Raw genomic sequence first — 19326 nt, 5'->3', positions numbered from 1 at the left:
TATTGACCCTATTTACCAGTTTGGTTGTAAATAAAATAGTGTATTGATAAGGTGGTGACTCATATTATTTCTATATAACCAGCATGCTTTGCACGATAGAAAATGCTAGTTAGAATATTCTAAGAAGTCAGCATATGCTGGAAAAACTTGCAGCACTTTCTAGTCAGCACAAACAAAAGTTTATTCATATCAATTTAAGCAAATGCGTTTACTTCCCAATATTTGCTGAAAGCATTTGCTTTTACAATTATTGCTTGTGCTTGTAGAATGTTCTACATTTTTATGCATATGTCCCATTGATTCTTAACTGCTCATTATAAATTATATAACCTGGTGATTCAAAAGGTCTTCCATCGTGTTTCTCATTTCTTGAAGGCCCACTATTTACATTTTTGTTTATCTAATTCATCTGTAAAAGTCTCAAGTCCTTCCTATTGTACAGAGAAAATTAATATTGTGTGTTGCAGTGTAGTTGTTGATGTTTAGTTGGTTGCAAATGCTCCGACTCATTGCTGTTTCTCAGTTGGCTACCCACCGAATCCGAAATAGCTTTCTGCTGAAGCCTGATTGGACAGGACGGTGGAATTATTTTCCTAAAAGACTTTGTCGTATTAACTATCGAAGGTAATAAACCTTAAGTGGAGCCAGCTCCGATTTACAGCTATGGTTGTTAACCACAGAGGTGGTTGTGTGTTTGGTCCACGAGAGCTATTTTATTTCGCTGAAGTCTGCTGGCTAGCTGGCGAGGACACCCCATCTGCTATGACACCGTAGTAGGTTCGTTGAATAATAATAAGTCCAAGACACAAAAACAGTGATGATAAATACAGTGAAAATACTGGAAAAATATTTTTAAAAGGTAGGTAGATACAAGCAGCTGAAACGAGGTTGTTGAGGAAGACACAGGGAAAGACAAGACTAGATAGAATACAAAATGAGGAAATAAGGAAAAGCGTGGGCGTGTATAAACTTCAAGAAAAGATTGATGTAGCACAGCTAAAATGGTTTGGACACATGATGAGAATGCCAGGAGAGAGATTACCAAAGAGAACATTCATGGATACAGAGACTGCAAAGAGGCTTAAGGGACGGCCTAGAATGAGATGAAGGAGCTCTGTTGTGGACTAGGTTGCAAATAGAGGAGTTGACAGCAATGAAGTACTAGAAGAGGAATTATGGAAAGATCGAGTAAGGTGGAGGGCTTTGGTACACTACCCTACCCAGAGAGAATCTGGAAAAGGAAATGGGTGAAGAGAAGAGGTTAATGTGAAATGGAAAAATTAAATTATGTAGGTTTTCCTAATAATTTCTTAAGTGTAAGAAAGGAGAAAATAAAATTAACTTTAGAGAACCAGAGGCTGGTAGCATAAAGAACTGGTGTATAAATTGAGGCCCAATTCAAAAGAATACATTTAATGTATTGACCTATGAAGTAACAAACGAATTAAAACCAAGGAAAATCCATCAAAATAAAACTACACACAAAGATAAATTGAATCTTAAGAATCAAGAAAGTAGCAGAACAAAACATGAAATATAACCGGTTAATGAATTACTTTAAATCAAAATAAGTGAATACAAAAATGAAACTAAATTAATGGGTCAAATCCATGTCGAAAATATTCAAATGTAAGACCAAGGACAACATATACCCACACCAAAAACTATTAAATGATTTATTCCCTTGTACTTGCTCAACCTGGAGCCTCTAACTTATCCACGATTACGACGAAACGTCCTTTACATGGGACTTGATCTGGAGTACAGCAAGCCATAGACCGAAAAAATTAACTTGCCAGCTTGTATTTCGAAGATCTACCAACTCAATGTAAGGATCTCAGCCTTCATCTTTTTCGGTCCCAACTTTTTTACAAGGCAAAAGTTTGCCTTACCAAAGCTTGTAAAATTCCACATTCTTCAACGACGACAACTGCCTCTTGATTTATTGTCAACAAGGGAGGGAGGTTACTGTCAGTTAGTTCTGATCGCGACCCATTATTGTCAACAAGGGAGGGAGGTCACTGACAGTTCCCATCGCGGCCCATTATTGTCAACAAGGGAGGGAGGTTACTGTCAGTTAGTTCTGATTGCGACCCATTATTGTCAACAAGGGAGGGAGGTCACTGTCAGTTAGTTCTGATCGCGACCCATTATTGTCAACAAGGGAGGGAGGTTACTGACAGTTCCCATCGCGGCCCATTATTGTCAACAAGGGAGGGAGGTTACTGTCAGTTAGTTCTGATTGCGACCCATTATTGTCAACAAGGGAGGGAGGTTACTGTCAGTTAGTTCTGATCGCGACCCATTATTGTCAACAAGGGAGAGAGGTTACTGACAGTTCTGATCGCGACCCATTATTGTCAACAAGGGAGGGAGGTTACTGTCAGTTAGTTCTGATCGCGACCCATTATTGTCAACAAGGGAGGGAGGTTACTGACAGTTCTGATCGTGACCCATTATTGTCAAGAAGGGAGGGAGGTTACTGACTGTTCTGATCGTGACCCATTATTGTCAACAAGGGAGGGAGGTTACTGTCAGTTAGTTTTGATCGCGACCCATTATTGTCAACAAGGGAGGGAGGTTACTGTCAGTTAGTTTTGATCGCGACCCATTATTGTCAACAAGGGAGGGAGGTTACTGACAGTTCTGATCGTGACCCATTATTGTCAACAAGGGAGGGAGGTTACTGTCAGTTCTGATCGCGACCCATTATTGTCAACAAGGGAGGGAGGTTACTGACAGTTCTGATCGTGACCCATTATTGTCAACAAGGGAGGGAGGTTACTGTCAGTTAGTTTTGATCGCGACCCATTATTGTCAACAAGGGAGGGAGGTTACTGACAGTTCTGATCGTGACCCATTATTGTCAACAAGGGAGGGAGGTTACTGACAGTTCTGATCGTGACCCATTATTGTCAACAAGGGAGGGAGGTTACTGTCAGTTAGTTTTGATCGCGACCCATTATTGTCAACAAGGGAGGGAGGTTACTGACAGTTCTGATCGTGACCCATTATTGTCAACAAGGGAGGGAGGTTACTGTCAGTTAGTTCTGATCGCGACCCATTATTGTCAACAAGGGAGGGAGGTTACTGTCAGTTAGTTTTGATCGTGACCCATTATTGTCAACAAGGGAGGGAGGTCACTGTCAGTTAGTTCTGATCGCGACCCATTATTGTCAACAAGGGAGGGAGGTCACTGACAGTTCCCATCGCGGCCCATTATTGTCAACAAGGGAGGGAGGTTACTGTCAGTTAGTTCTGATTGCGACCCATTATTGTCAACAAGGGAGGGAGGTCACTGTCAGTTAGTTCTGATCGCGACCCATTATTGTCAACAAGGGAGGGAGGTTACTGACAGTTCCCATCGCGGCCCATTATTGTCAACAAGGGAGGGAGGTTACTGTCAGTTAGTTCTGATTGCGACCCATTATTGTCAACAAGGGAGGGAGGTTACTGTCAGTTAGTTCTGATCGCGACCCATTATTGTCAACAAGGGAGAGAGGTTACTGACAGTTCTGATCGCGACCCATTATTGTCAACAAGGGAGGGAGGTTACTGTCAGTTAGTTCTGATCGCGACCCATTATTGTCAACAAGGGAGGGAGGTTACTGACAGTTCTGATCGTGACCCATTATTGTCAAGAAGGGAGGGAGGTTACTGACTGTTCTGATCGTGACCCATTATTGTCAACAAGGGAGGGAGGTTACTGTCAGTTAGTTTTGATCGCGACCCATTATTGTCAACAAGGGAGGGAGGTTACTGTCAGTTAGTTTTGATCGCGACCCATTATTGTCAACAAGGGAGGGAGGTTACTGACAGTTCTGATCGTGACCCATTATTGTCAACAAGGGAGGGAGGTTACTGTCAGTTAGTTCTGATCGCGACCCATTATTGTCAACAAGGGAGGGAGGTTACTGACAGTTCTGATCGTGACCCATTATTGTCAACAAGGGAGGGAGGTTACTGTCAGTTCCCATCGTGAACCAAGCAGTCCAGACACACCACTCAGTTTAAAAGTGTTATATCACACCAATACAACATATTAAGAGAGTAGAACTCTTCATGATACAGAACTTGAAAGTGAAAGGAACATTGACACACATTTCTACGTCGCTGGGACAATTACCAAAAGACATTAAAGTGATATTATTGCTACAGTTCAACTGCGCTTAAAAGTTTTATTTCATTTGCCTTCAGTCTATTCTCCTGTCATTGTCCAGGTCTGTACATCTTATGTATCGCCTATTTACACTTCTCCCTGTTGAATTCTTTTACTGATCTCCTTATCCAGTTCCACATCCTGCATCAGAACGTGGTGCTCCCCAGAGTTTGTCCCTTTCTCATCTAGTCAACACAATTGTTATACTGTTTTCCATTCTGATTTTCATGCACCTCTCTGCTCCCCTCACTGCAATATTGTCTGCAAGCTCTCTTTCCCCTTTGTCTCCTTCGCAATTTCGTGCATGTGACAGCAGACTTCCTCTCCCCACGTGTGTCTGAACATTGCTGCAAAATTTTTTGTGGCAGTATTTTGTTGTCTCTATGTACTGAACACAAAGTTGAAAGTGTGTGGGTGTGGAACCATTGATCTAAATGAATAATAATATCTTTCTCAGATCCTGAATCAGCCTCTGGCTCCACAAACTCTCCTCCTGTTGAACCAGCTGCTGCAGCAGATCAAGGTGCTCCAACAGCTGATGCAGCAGCAAGCTGTGGTGCAAGTACAACCCCACAAGGGAAATTCTAACACTGTGCTGCACATCTCTGTCCAGATCACCAAGACAAAGCAACAGATCACAAACCTACAGGTAAGTTCTCGTTTAGTGTTCTTTTCAATGATAGAAGCTGTTAAGATTCTTGAGGTATCCTTCTCAAGGGTTTTCATATCTGCACGCTTCTTAAGTAATTCGCGATCAACTCATGATTGTCTTTTCAATCCTATCTTTATTTTATTCAAGAGTGGTGTCGATAATATCTACCTAATATTGCCTTCTGATTAATACTTACTTCATAGCGAAGTCCCTTCTCTATTTGGATAATATCCTGGCACAATCCTTTAAATTTGCCTGCCAGCCTGCTGCTGTAGTTGATTTAGTCTCTCTTAATTGTGAATCTAGCTCTTGAATACCAATTCTTCTCCATAGTTTCCACAAGACTTTTTTTCATATTAATTAGTCTTTCATCAAACTCTTGTGCCACACTTGCTACTCGTGTGGTTGTAGTTTCCTCTACATTCATTTTTAAAGATGAACAGCTAGTTTTGAGCTCGATCTGCACTGCTGCTATCTTAACTGTTAACTGTATGCCAACATCCTATTTGAGAAACATTTTGATTATGAATGTCTTTTAGAGAATTAAGTTTCTCCTGATTCCTTAGTAAAATTTCGTGGTTCCTCAATAATTTGGCTTCAAGTTCACTTTGAGTAGATGTTAACAGTTCCTGATTAGCATTCATCTCCACCTGATAAGTATCAAGTTTCTCATTTAATATTGGTGCTTTCTGAGATTTAAATTCACCCTGATTGGCTCCTAAATGCTCACAAAATCCAAATTTACAGTAGAACCTTGATAATTCGAAATCGGTTAATTCAAAATCCCTCCTAATTGGAAGAAGCTCTCGTTCCCGGAAACATGAGATACATTTTTACGTGTTATTTAAATTGTTTAATTCGAAATACGGTAATTCGTAATTCGAAGTACAATGTCGGCCCCATTACCGAAATTCAGACTTTTAATTCGAAACTGCCTTTACATTTTAAAACTATAGTACAGTATGTAACAGAGTCATTTCAACTCAAAATTTATCCCCGTCATAATAGAACGCGTGTTCCGGAACGTGGAGGGGTAGTTTTCCGCACTTACACTCACTTCGGTGGGTCTACAGTGCGCTTCATGATTGCCAAGTTGAATGAAATCGGAATTCTTTTGTATTCAACCTTTTAAGGAACGCCGTAATATCACACAACAGGCAGTGTGTGGAAAAACAGAATCCGCAAGCCCTGGCGATGCCGACAGTTGACGAAAAGGGTTTCTCATATAATAAATTCGTAGGCACCAAACAATATTGTCATTATGTATACAGACAAGAAATGTGTTCCATCTATCAATACTTTAGTTATTATTAACAGATTCACATCAGTATTGGTTTTGACCTTCCATGGCCATCATCAGCTGGTATATTACAATATTGCAGCCATTAGACATGTGTCACAAAGATGTTATCATGATTAGAGTATCCAGATCTCTAATAGGGTTAAAAATAAAATATATTGTAGTAATGTTTTGTCGATGTGGGGTTAAAATAGTATCTATGATCAATGTGGCAGTGAAGGCTACAGTAAGCTAAAACTTATTAAGTGTACATTAAACATCTTAAAATACATAAAGCATAGTATAGAACACTTGATAAGTTTAAACACACTAAAATATAAGGTATATGTATGTTAAAACACTTAGTTCATGTTGTGTGAAGTTCCTTCTTCAAGCTTCTTTCTAGTTCTTGCGCTTCTATGTCTATGTTAATTTAGTTGCATAAAGTGATCTTTGAGAATATTCTGTTTGGCTAATATATGTCATGTTAATTCGTGGTGAAAACCCTTGTCGTAAACATTTTTCAAGTACTGTTGTGATTCAACTGTTGATATACTTCAGTAAGTTTTATGGCAGATTGCCAAGTCTTGAGCTTTAAAAATTTGTTTAAAGGAGTTGTTGGTAGCAACCTCTCTCTCATCTGTATTTGTGTTGTGAATATTGCTGTTATCTGTAAAGATAAGCTAGTATAAGTACAGTGTGCGTATGGAGTAATGCCTGGGGGGTTGTGTGGAGCAGAAATGGGTACCTACTGCTGTTGTTGTGGAGGTCGTGTAGTGTTGTTCGAAAGCTTGCTGTGTACAACTGCGAGTGTGTCTGGGACTTCTGTTCACTGTGGAGAGGTTTATGGGTGGAGGGGTAGGAGGCGTGGCTATTCTAGGGGTAGGGGTGGGGGTGGGGTTGGGCTGTGATTCGTCGGTCTTTTGAGACGTGCTATTTTAAGTTTGTTTACTATTTTGAGATGGCTTTATCAAAATTGATGCTGGTTTTCTCTGTAATGTCGTTAATATTGTGATTGGAATTGGCGTATTGGTCCAGGGAGTTACAGAAATCTTCGGTTATGTTGAGCAGGGGGCCCTTAGAATTTAATATCGTCATATCATTGTTGATGTCTGTGAAACTATGCTTGAATTCTTCTACATGCTGGCCTATTGATGAAAAATGGTTGTGTTTTACTGCGTTTATATGTTTGTTGTAGCGGATAAGTTTCTGCCTGTGCGTCCAATATAATTTGTCACAGTTAACATAAAGAAATAAATGAACTGGATTAAAGCCACTATATACCATATTTACGCGAATAATCCCCGCACCCTAACTTTAGGTAGGCTTATTTTGAAAAAAAAAAAAGAAATGCCAACTTTGATGCAATAACCACATTCCAATTTCGTGCCTCAAATTTTTTTTAAAATGTGCGGGTATTATTCGCGTAAATACGGTATATATTGATTTAATAATAAAGCCAAGCTTTCAGCCATTAACAGTAAGATCAAGTTCACAATGGAAGTAGAAAATGAAGGTAAATTACCTTTTCTTGATGTGTTAGTATACAAGAAGAATGATGGTACAATAGGCCATGCAATGTACAAGAAACCTACACATTCTGAAATATACCTTCATAAGTCTTCACATCACCACCCCTCCCACAAAGCTGACAAGATCTTTATCAAATAACTCATATCTACGTCTTATGAAGTTATGAGAATTTTTCTTTGCTTTTATGTTGCGGATAACACAATTATTTGACAAGAAGACTAATTGAGTCAAATCATAAACAAAATTTCCTTCGAACGTTATATACTAGGGTGAATAATGTTGCAGGCGATGATAACCGCTTGAGTGCTTTGAGAGAACTGACAACATCCATGAAGAAAAACGGCTATTCATCAGGAGACATAACAGGAGCTGTGAATATCAAGGAGCCTAACTTAAAAGAGTACCAACGAGGACTACAGCAAAAAGAAAAAAGCCTTCTTTCCTTACGTGGCAGGTATAATTGAGAGGCGAAGGTCATCGCGCCTGTAAAAGACTTCTATGCTTGTCTTGTGAGGGAAGCCACAGAGATAGAGCTGCGCCGAAGTAACATCAACAGGGAAGACGGCTTCAAGTTATCAAATACATGGAGACCTGTACTGCAGAAATACTTGCACAACACCACCATGGCACAGCGGGACGCACTCAAACTGTCGATACAGGGCGGTGAATCGGTAACTTACCTCCCAACCACCACAGCACAGCGCCACGATCCTTGAGTCCAGTTAGTGGGGTAGGCTGTGAATAGTGTGGGCATGACTTCCACGTTCCTTCGGAGAATTTCTTTGCTCACTGTCAGAGGCAAAACTTCACATGCCCTGATGAAGACCAATGCAATTTGACTGAAAGCTTGGCTTTATTATTAAATAAATAAATAAATATATATATATATATTGCACCATCCTGCGTGGAATCGTTTTCTTGCACCATCGTGGGCGACCTATCAAATGCTCCGGCTATTTTTCCCTCCTCCGATTATCATCTTTTGGGATCAATTGAATGGATCAATGCATTTAATAAAACGATGCTAAGTGTCGGTAGCTATTCTTGCTTCTGCTAATCAGTCAATAAATAACTCGCTGTGCCAAAATAAGTTTCAAATAACGCAGCTATCTCCATTCCACGTTTTACATTTCCCGTCGAAATACTCTCCAAATTGCCACACGACACCTCTCAGGAATAATTAACATGCATCTGTAAAGATTATTTTTTAACGTGAGGTCAACTGGGAACCCGCATTTCCTTTGCATAATTTACCACCAATATCATTCATCCATAGGAACCGATGCTAAGTCATCATCCACATCCATACATTCAAAAGAAGAAGAAAAAAATATATATATTTTTTTTTTAGGTATCTCAAGATAAACTTATCTGCTATAATTACGTAAATTAATTCCAAAAGTGCTATCTTAATTATATGAATCCCCACTTTTATTCATGATTCATGAATCATAAAAAAATATATAACACTCATTGACATCAATCCTCTTTCTTTTCTCTTTTAAAAAAAAATATATAAACCAAAATTGTTTATGATTTGACTCAATTAGTCTTCTTGTCAAATAATTGTGTTATCCGCAACATAAAAGCAAAGAAAAATTCTCATAACTTCATAAGACGTAGATATCAGTCACATTTGATAAAGATCTTGTCAGATATTCATTGAAATTATCACATTAGTTGAAATGATAACAAGTTAATTAGCAAATAAATTAACATTTGTTAATACAAATCAAAGCCTTAGGAAATGTAAAGTAAATGTGCTTAATTAATGTCCCTCGGCTTTTGTTAATTGAAAAATGCTTATTTTCCGAAATTGTAACGTCAGCGGTGCAAGTGAAGCTCCAAATATAATAGCTCTAATTGGCTACATTGAATATATTTCGATCGTTAAAATAAAAATATTGATCCTTTTCACCATGTCATTTGATAAATATAACCATATTACATCCTAAAATTAAATGTAGGTATCGTCTAATGATCAGTTATTGTCATTATTCTATCAGGAATTACATCTATCGTGATTCGTGATTGCATCTATGTTCGATTAAATACCATAAAATTCTCAGGAATATATTTGGTGATACTATTTAATTATGGCAGAGATTTAAATTGAGAAGTCGCTTTTATCCATCAAAATATGGCTTTGAGACCAAACATCAAACAACTCTCATTACAACGTTGGAAATTCTCCAAGAAGATATAAAGTTTACCCTTATTTATTCCTCATTTGGGGATTTTAATCTGAAGACTGTATACGGCTACCAATCTACGAATTCTGTGACGCATTTCATTGTATAAATGTATGATTAACACAACATATCTCATATTGCTATTTAAAAATCATGCTGCACACGTCAAGTAACATTAATCGTATTTACTACCAATAATTCATATGTATATCTATCTCTCCATATTCCAATATTAAACGTTATAATATCGCGTCATTCATAACCATAAATATATCTCAATGAATATTTATACATATAATCTCATCAACATGCCGTTCAAATCCTTACTTCCCTACATAACTTCCACCTACGCGGCAAATCATGTCAACATTTCATTAACAAACTACAACGGTGCACTTTTGGGTTAAATTTCACTCGTAATATACATGATCACATTATTCTGAAAAAGGAAACACATGAATAAGCAAAATAAGTTCATATTTACTCACATGTAGTTGTAGTTTAGCGGTAACCAAGTCTAAGTAATTCAGAAAACAATTATCTTCTTTCTGCAGTGCAGCTGGATTATATTATATTAAGTATGTCATTTTACTTTGATAATCGTTGGAAACAGCATCTCAAATCTCACCATAATTAACTTTAATCATTCCTACGTCATGGCATTGATTTACATATTTGAAGATTACCTACTTCCATGTTTATAAATCAACTAGAATAATCTCATTGCGAAGATACTACCATTTGGAGTTTCGTCACGAAGACCTTCGTAACAACCCTCGCACAGAAATTTTATCGCTAATATTTATGTGCTACATCTAAAATTCATAAATACTGTGAATATAAAATAAGTCTTGGAACTTAACTTGCAACTGTTGATTTTACTGGACTGGGCTAGGCTTCGATGTGGTCATCTGTGGTCTGCTGGCTGGCCTCCAAGCATCTGCTGCGTCATCGATAGGCAGTGGTCTACAGATATGGGCTACCAGAATCAGCTGAGCCCCACGTCCGACTTAGTCTCTCATGTTGTAGTGGTTGATCACATGTGAAAGAAACATTTCCAGCATCGTCATTAGTATCACGAACATAGCCTTCAAAATATACTATTCAGTATCTAAATTATGGTTCTGTGGCAGGTTATTCTAGCAGAGATTCAATGTTAATTCTTCGTAACAGACTTTAAAAATGAATAATCTAGTTAGCTCTTAGTTTTTCGTTCAAATATTCAGCGTATTATTTCATTTAACGTTTCGCGACGACTTTCGTTTTGTGCTTCGGCTCCTGATCAAATATTTTCAATTTCTTTTCCTTATCAGTCTCGATATTGGGTTGGATTATTACATGTGATAAATATCGTTCTTGATCCGTATTGATGATACTTGAATGGAATAATATCAATAAGTTAATTTATTGAATTTACCACCTAATCAATACAAAATGTCATACATTAGTTGGTTTACTTTGGCATATTAATTAAAATGGTACATGTTTCGCCTTGAATTCAGGCATCATCAGCCATTATCTTAACTTAAAAATAGAAACAGGCATCTGATTTATATATACATGAAATAAAATTAAAAAACCTTGGAGAGACTAAAATTACAATTAACATATAGTAAAAGAATTAAAGTTAAGTTGGTTATAAAGATATTGGGTTGGATATCGGCGTAATCTTTAAAATTCGTCGATGTATTGAATCTTCAGCTCTTGCTCCGTAAATAACTCCTTTCTTCTTCTCGTGATGACTTCTATTTCCTGGATAATCTTGCTTCGATGTTCAGCGTCAAATTTTTTTATTGTTCACTTGCTCTTCTTAACAATTTAGAGACTTTCTACTCTCTTTTTTTTTTTTTTTTTTTTTTTTTTTCACGGCCGCATGGATCCTACATGCCTGTGTGTCTAACTTCGTGACCAAGGCTTATTTTATCCGCCAAATTAGCATCCTTACCGACATATACATGGCTTCTTTGACTTTGTGTCCGTATTTTTATTATTATGAAATCACGGCCTATTTAACTCGATATATCCGTATCTTTTTTAGATGTATGGCTCAAATATATAATCTCTGTACGCTCATTACCATGCATGGCAAATATAAACATCGTAATACCTCATTTTTCTCGTGATCGGGTCAGTGGAACAGTACAATATGGATATAGTGGCTTTAATCCAGTTCATGTATTTCTTTATGTTAATACAATGAGCCACGAAAACCGACGTTCATTAATTGTGTCACAATATTTGCATTTGATACGGTAACCTCCTGATTGTTTATATTTATTGTTATTGTTGACTGTCCTGGTGTTGTGTATATTTTCAAGAAGCACCACCTGAAAATAGCATTCAAAACCACACACAACAGCAGCAACACCATACACAACACCAGGACAGTCAACAATAACAATAAATATAACCAATCAGGAGTTTACCATATCAAGTGCAACTGTGACACAAGTTATATTGGACGCACAGGCAGAAACTTTGCCATCTGCTACAATGAACATATAAACGCAGTAAAACACAACCATTTTTCATCAATAGGCCAGCATGTAGAAGAATTCAAGCATAGTTTCACAGACATCAACAATGATATGACGATATTAAACATAAATTCTAAGGGCCCCCTGCTCAACATAACCGAAGATTTCTATAACTCCCTGGACCAATACGCCAGTTTCAATCACAATATTAACGACATTACAGAGAAAACCAGCGTCATCTTTGATAAAGCCATCTCAAAATAGTAAACAAACTTAAAATAGCACGCCTCAAAAGACCGACAAATCACAGCCTAACCCCATCCCCACCCCTACCCCTGGAATAGCCACTCCTCCTACCCCTCCACCCATACCCCTCTTCACAGCTAACAGAAGTCCCAGACACACTCGTAGTAGTACACAGCAAGCTTTCAAACACAACAATACACGACCTCCACAACAACAGCAGTAAGTACCCATTTCACCTCCACACACCCTCAGGCATTCCTTCATATGCACACTGTACTTATACTAGCTTATCTTTACAGATAACAGCAATATTCACAACACAAATACAGATGAGAGAGAGGTCGCTACCAACAACTCCTTTAAACAAATTTTTAAAGCTCAAGACTTGGCAATCTGCCATAAAACTTACTGAAGTATATCAACAGTTGAATCACAACAGTACTTGAAAAATGTTTACGACAAGGGTTTTCACCACGAATTAACATGACATATATTAGCCAAACAGAATATTCTCAAAGATCACTTTATGCAACTAAATTAACATAGACATAGAAGTGCAAGAACTAGAAGGAAGCTTGAAGAAGGAACACCACACAACACGAAATCTCAAATTTTAACATGTGTTTTAACATACATATACCTTATATTTTAGTGTGTTTAAACTTATCAAGTGTTCTATACTATGCTTTATGAATTTTAATATGTTTAATGTGCTCAATATGTTTAATGTACACTTAATAAGTTTTAGCTTACTGTAGCCTTCACTGCCACATTGATCATAGATACTATTTTAACCCCACATCGACAAAACATTACTACAATATATTTTATTTTTAACCCCATTAGACATCCGGAACATCTTTGTGACATACATCTAATAGCTGCAGTATTGTAATATACCAGCTGATGATGGCCATGGAAGGCCGAACCCGGTACTGATGTGATTCTGTTAATAATAAATAAGGTATTGTTAGGTGGAACACATTTCCTGTCTGTATACGTGCATCCAATCAATACGGAAATGAAACTTATAACTAGCTGATGTACCCGTGCCTCACTACGAAATTCTACATTGTATACAGAATTCTAGGTTAGGTAGTGTACACGTTGTGGGCAAGGTTGTATTAAATTGCATAGCACTTAACGTTACCCTAGAAGCACGACGGGGAAGTCACCAAACATCTTTTCTCATATGAAGACTGGGTTATGGAATTTTCATTGTAATGGTAGGCCCCCTTGCCTATCATCAGTCACAATCAGGTTGGGGAGTTTTCATTATAATGGCTGACACTCACTCTCCACCTGCCTTTTTTCATCCTCAGAAAGACCGTCTTGGTAGTTTTCCCAACGGAAATGAACATAGGTCATTACAATGACGTCAGTAGAAATGGTGCAATTAAAAGCAATGCTTTCATATGAAATACTCGATCAATTGAAAAACCACACATTTTCTCACTTTTAACGAACAGTACTATGCTGCCGATCTAACAGTCCAAAGTTCCAGAGCTGGAATGACCAGCCGCAGACAGCCGTGATCCGCGAACACACTTCGTCTTATTTCGGCCTGGTGGGGGTGTCGAATAGTGGAGACTCCCAGGGCAAAAATTATGCTCTTTTACTAATCTGTTTCCTAGGAGTATCCGATGAGTCGGAAAATCTCAGTTCACTACACAGGCCGCGACCGAAATATTTCATTTGTATTTTGACGGTGAAATTATGAATTTCTTGTGGCCTGAAGCCAGCAAGTATGCGCGTTCAAAAATGAAGAAGATCCTAAAGTAAACCCGAAAAAATGAATGTATTCGTCGCCATATTACTTCTATGTGCAAGTGCCACTATCAGAATTTGGAAGGTGCAGAATATTTGTTACGATACTTATATTTTTAGAGTTTCTTACACCTTGACATTCAATGACCTACTACTACTATTCTAAGATATGAGTTTCATTCTTATTTCCGTAATTTATTTAATGTTGGACTGGTTTCGACATTTCAAATCAAATCAAAATCTCTTTATTTGCAAATGAGGTGTCTACCTCGGTGGCAAATGGTACACTAAAATACATTATTGTCAAGCACTAAATATTAAATTAAGAAGAGAAGAAAATTTTTCCTATAATACAATATTATACAATTTACACTAACAACGTTTTCTATTAAACACACAGCTCATCCTTAATAAATTTATATTGTTTACAAAATTCTACTTATAATATCTCCTGTACTACTTACAAATATAGTCAACTGATATACAGTATGTGGAATTACTTCAAATGATACTATACAACTGGTATAACATTAATATTTACATTGCATTTATTTATTTACTTTTTTTTTTTTTACCCGTTCCGGATCCTAAGTAGCATAACGACCTGCTGCGTCTTAACCAGAGCCCCTTTTGCCACCACTTTTCAGAGTTCCTGAAGGGCCTTCACACCTACCGTAGCGGTCCCAGGGCCCTCGAAGTCCCCACTGTACTTCACCCCTACAGGCAGTCCCCTACTTTGGCTGTCCAAACTCCTTAGACCAGGGGATGGAATTAATTTATTCACACACATTTTTTTTTATTTACAATAACCTGCACTGGTCAAATGCCCTCTAACACTTCATTTATTTTCTCTGTTGCTGTTTATTGTCTTCTTGAATATCTGTACAGATTTTGGAAAAGGATCAAACACTACCCCTGGTAAACTGTTCCACTCCTTCACACCCTTCCCAATGAATGAAAATTTACCCCAATCGCTTCTGCTAAAATTCCTTCTAATTTTATATTTGTGGTCAGTCCTGCCGATATAATTATTTTCCAACTGAAGCCTCTCACGGATATCTCCCCATGCTTCTTCTCCTGTATAGGCTCTATATAATCCTATAAGTCTAGTTTTCTCCCTTCTCTTACTTAAAGTTTCCCACCCAAGTTCCTTTAACATTTCTGATACACTACTCTTTCTCCTGAAATCCCCTGTTACAAATCTTGCTGCTTTCCTCTGCACACTATCTATTTCTTTTATTAGGTGTTCTTGGTGAGGATCCCAAATACTGTTTGCATATTCCAATAATGGAAGAACCATACTCGAGTAACTTTTTTCTTTTAATTCTTTGTTGCATCCTTTAAGTAGCCTCATTATGACATGTAATGATCTGTATGCTTTCCCAACAATGTCATCAATATGACCCTTCTAGTGCAAATTACTTTCAAATCTCACACCTAAGTATTTGCACTTGCCATATTTTGGGATAACTACCTCATCCAAAGTATATTCAAATTCAGTTTTAAAGCTCCTGTTTGTAAAAGTTGTAACAGTTGATTTGCGTCCATTAACCTTCATATTATTTTCTTCAACCCATTGTTGGATACTTTCAAGGTCCCTTTGTAATTCTGAACAATCCTCAATGTTGTTTATTTCTCTATAAACAATTATGTCAACTGCATACAATCTTATTTTTGATGTTATATTGTTCCCTAAATCATTTGCGTATATTAAGAAAAGTAACGGACTGATTATACTACCCTGTGCAATTCCCTTCCAAACTTTCTCTTCCTGAGATACATTATTTCCTACTTTGACTTTTTGAACCCTTGAATTTAGAAATGCTTTTATCCAACGTGTAACCCTTACGTCCAATCCTATTCCCTCCAATTTCTTTAATAATATTCCATGTTCCACTCTATCAAAGGCTTTGAAAAGATCTATGGCTATGCAATCTAACAGGCCTCCTGAATCCAATTGATCTGATATGTCCTGCTGAAATCCCACCAGTTGTGCCTCACAAGAAAATTTCTTTCTAAATCCATACTGGCTCCTCATGAACCAATTTTTATCATCACATATCCCTCTGATGTACTTCGATATTAAACTCTCCAGAATTTTACAAACTATACTGGTCAGGCTGATTGGTCTGTAGTTCTCTGGTTTCCTTTTATCACCCTTTATTAAATTATTAAATTACGGCGTGTAGAGGCTTGAATATCGCTTCCACTATCACTCTCACATTCAGTTTCCACTAATTCATTATCACTATATCCATTTAACGATCATCGGCACATAATTCTTATCGTCAGCCAACACCATATTCCGCGGGCACTCCATCTTGTCATTGACTGAACCGGCAGAAAGAAAGTCGACATTTCGAAACTAAATCAAAGAATAAAAGAGGCCGTGAATAAAAGAAAAGTGGCAGATATACATCTACGATTTATTCTACTCAATGTGCAAGTTCGAAATAGTTCAATATATGGTCAAGAGATGTCACAGGAAGACCGAAAACAATGTTGTGAATAAAACCGAGATTTCTCGAGGCCCGTCACCTACCGCTGGCGAGCGTACGAGATTTCTCGGGGCCTGTCACTCGTGTTAATTAAAACCGGTGTAGTTACACATTAAAATATGTACATTAAAAGTCTTTATACGTCTATTCCACCCTGTGTCAAATCATCAAACCAAAAGAGCAACGGCATAATAAAGCTGGCGCAGTGACACATTGAAGTATGTACATAGCCTCTCACTATTCCAAGATGAAAAGAATGTTCCCTGATATGTAGTCATAGCATAAAAGTCTTTGTATGCCTGTTCACATTCCGCGTTAATTAAACAACAAAAATCAGAAGCGGCATAGTGACACACTGACACATTTACATGGTCCTCTCACCAATCCAAGTCGGTAGAAGGCGCCGACGCGCTTCCAAAGTTAAAAGTCATTAAAACGCCCATACACGCCATGTGTCAAACAAAACGTCAAGAACTTATTGGAATCACTTGGTCTACAATTTTTTACACTGATGTATATGAAATTATAAGAGACAGTCAGTGGTAATAGGTTGTCCTTCAGTATTTTTTCTTACAGTACAAATGATCAAACTGGAAGGATTTTATGAGCTTTGGAACAACATGTTGAGACGTTAACCTTGTGAGGAGGTGAGACTGTGTAGGGGAGGAGGGGCAAAGGATCATGTTGTGGTTCTTGTGAACAGTGTGCTGGGGGTCTGTAACGTGATAGGGTATTGTGTATCGCACTAAATATTGACCACCTACTCGGAAGATCAACATACCTAAAGACTTTAATAAAAAAATAAAAAAGAATGTTAATTTTTTTCTGAGATTTCATTCAGGTTCGAGTTGGAATTAAAGAACTGGTCCAAGTGAATGAAGCAATTTTCTGCGACGTCAAGAATAGGAACTTTGTCCACATTCATGAGCACCTCTATATCTTGTGTGTTACTGAAGCTATGCTACCTACTATACTGGACGCACTTAAGCGACTGCAGGTATCGAGCTCGGTAATCATTAATGCACCCTCGCGATTGTGCAAAGCGCAGTGTAATTTTTATGAATTAATAAATTAAAATTTGCCAGAATTGTCTCCAAATGGCTCCTAAAATCAATAAAATTTCTACCCTACATGTTGGTGATAGAACATGTAGAAACTGCTTCCATGAACTATTCATTGTAGAGCAGCACGTCGTCGTCTTAAAGGAACGCGGGAGTTTTCAATTTTTTTAAAAATTTTTGTTAAATATTCACATATTAGAGAACATTTAAAATTCATTTTTATAAAAGTTGTATGGTAGATTTCTGGTACCGCATGGCACTTGACATACCTTGTTAGAATACCATGAAATGTAATGTTTTAAATGAAGATCATCTACCATATCAACTAAGTGAAAATAATAATCATTATCCTAAAAATATGACCATGAGAACTTTACGTAAATACACTGTAAAATTAAAGTGTGTGTGTGTGTGCGTGCGTGCGTGCGTGCGTGCACGCAGTAGGTAGACAGATTGCTATGGAGAACATTTGTTCATTATGAAATGAAATGGCATATGGCTTTTAGTGCCGGGAAATCCCAGGACAGTTTCATCTCGCCAGGTGCAGGTCTTTTGATTTGACGCGCGTAGGGTAGGATCTATCCTTTAATGTATCCTTTAACCCCTCAGCGTCGCATCCGTTTAAAGAGCTTCCTACCCCGCGGCCGGATGAGATTTCAATTACGCGCGACTGAAATACATTGATTCACCTAAAGCGTTACTACTAGTATAAGAGTAGCCCGATATTCACGAAATTTGGAATTCCTTAGGGTAGAACTATGTAAATGAAGATAATTACATAATTGTTTCACATTTCCTTAGTAATTTAGTTCCGTGTGATAAAGTTTGAAGCACTCTTCGAGACAGAGACCCAAGGCACACTCCTGCCAGCAGTAAACCGATATCTTCTTTTCACTGTGTTTTGAACACGCAATACAACGTCTCTGAGGTTTGGATTTCTCACTCTTGGGTGCTAATTTCCTGATAAAACGTATTTCCTGCAACCTTGGAACTGTAATATCTGATGCGCGCCGGCCTTGAATATTTCGTTTCCCGCCCGAGAAGCGTATTTTGTACTACGTAAACAAACCTTCCATCAGCTGAAACTGATAAGATAACTGTCCAATGTTTGACCCTGTGACTTGTCTAAATATTATTGGAGAATCTAGGAATCATAATTCACTGTTGAAAACTTCCCTTTGATCTGTATAATTATCTATAGTCTCCTACACGAAATTTCCAAGTACTGGTTCCTCCTCATCGTCACTCTCATCATTTACCACTGCATCGGCCACAGCTACATCATCTATTTCATTATCACTACTGCTAATACTGCCACTACTACTTCCGACTACTCTTTCATTTGAATTATACAATATTTCAAGCACGTTACTCTCAGCAGGAGCTAGCCATTGAGCGCGGTGCGTCACACAAGCTGATGAAGCTGCAGCGGGACCGAAAGCGGCAGGACGAAACTGAATGA

The 19326-nt window shown here is 37.9% G+C and overlaps 1 protein-coding gene across 1 annotated transcript in view; it reads left to right on the top strand.

Annotated features, from left to right (window-relative positions):
- The window catches only part of gw (trinucleotide repeat containing adaptor protein gawky), a 475910-nt gene that overhangs the window by 331938 nt on the left and 124646 nt on the right, over window positions 1-19326 (top strand). Inside the window, exon 18 of the mRNA XM_067149652.2 lies at window positions 4617-4808. Coding sequence (XP_067005753.2) covers window positions 4617-4808 — 192 coding nt within the window. The remainder of the gene's footprint in view (window positions 1-4616; window positions 4809-19326) is intronic.

The sequence above is a fragment of the Anabrus simplex genome, chromosome 6 (assembly GCF_040414725.1).
Source record: "Anabrus simplex isolate iqAnaSimp1 chromosome 6, ASM4041472v1, whole genome shotgun sequence".
Taxonomy (NCBI): domain Eukaryota; kingdom Metazoa; phylum Arthropoda; class Insecta; order Orthoptera; family Tettigoniidae; genus Anabrus; species Anabrus simplex.
Note: the sequence above shows the minus strand (reverse complement) of the source record. Positions and strands in the feature narration are given on the sequence as shown.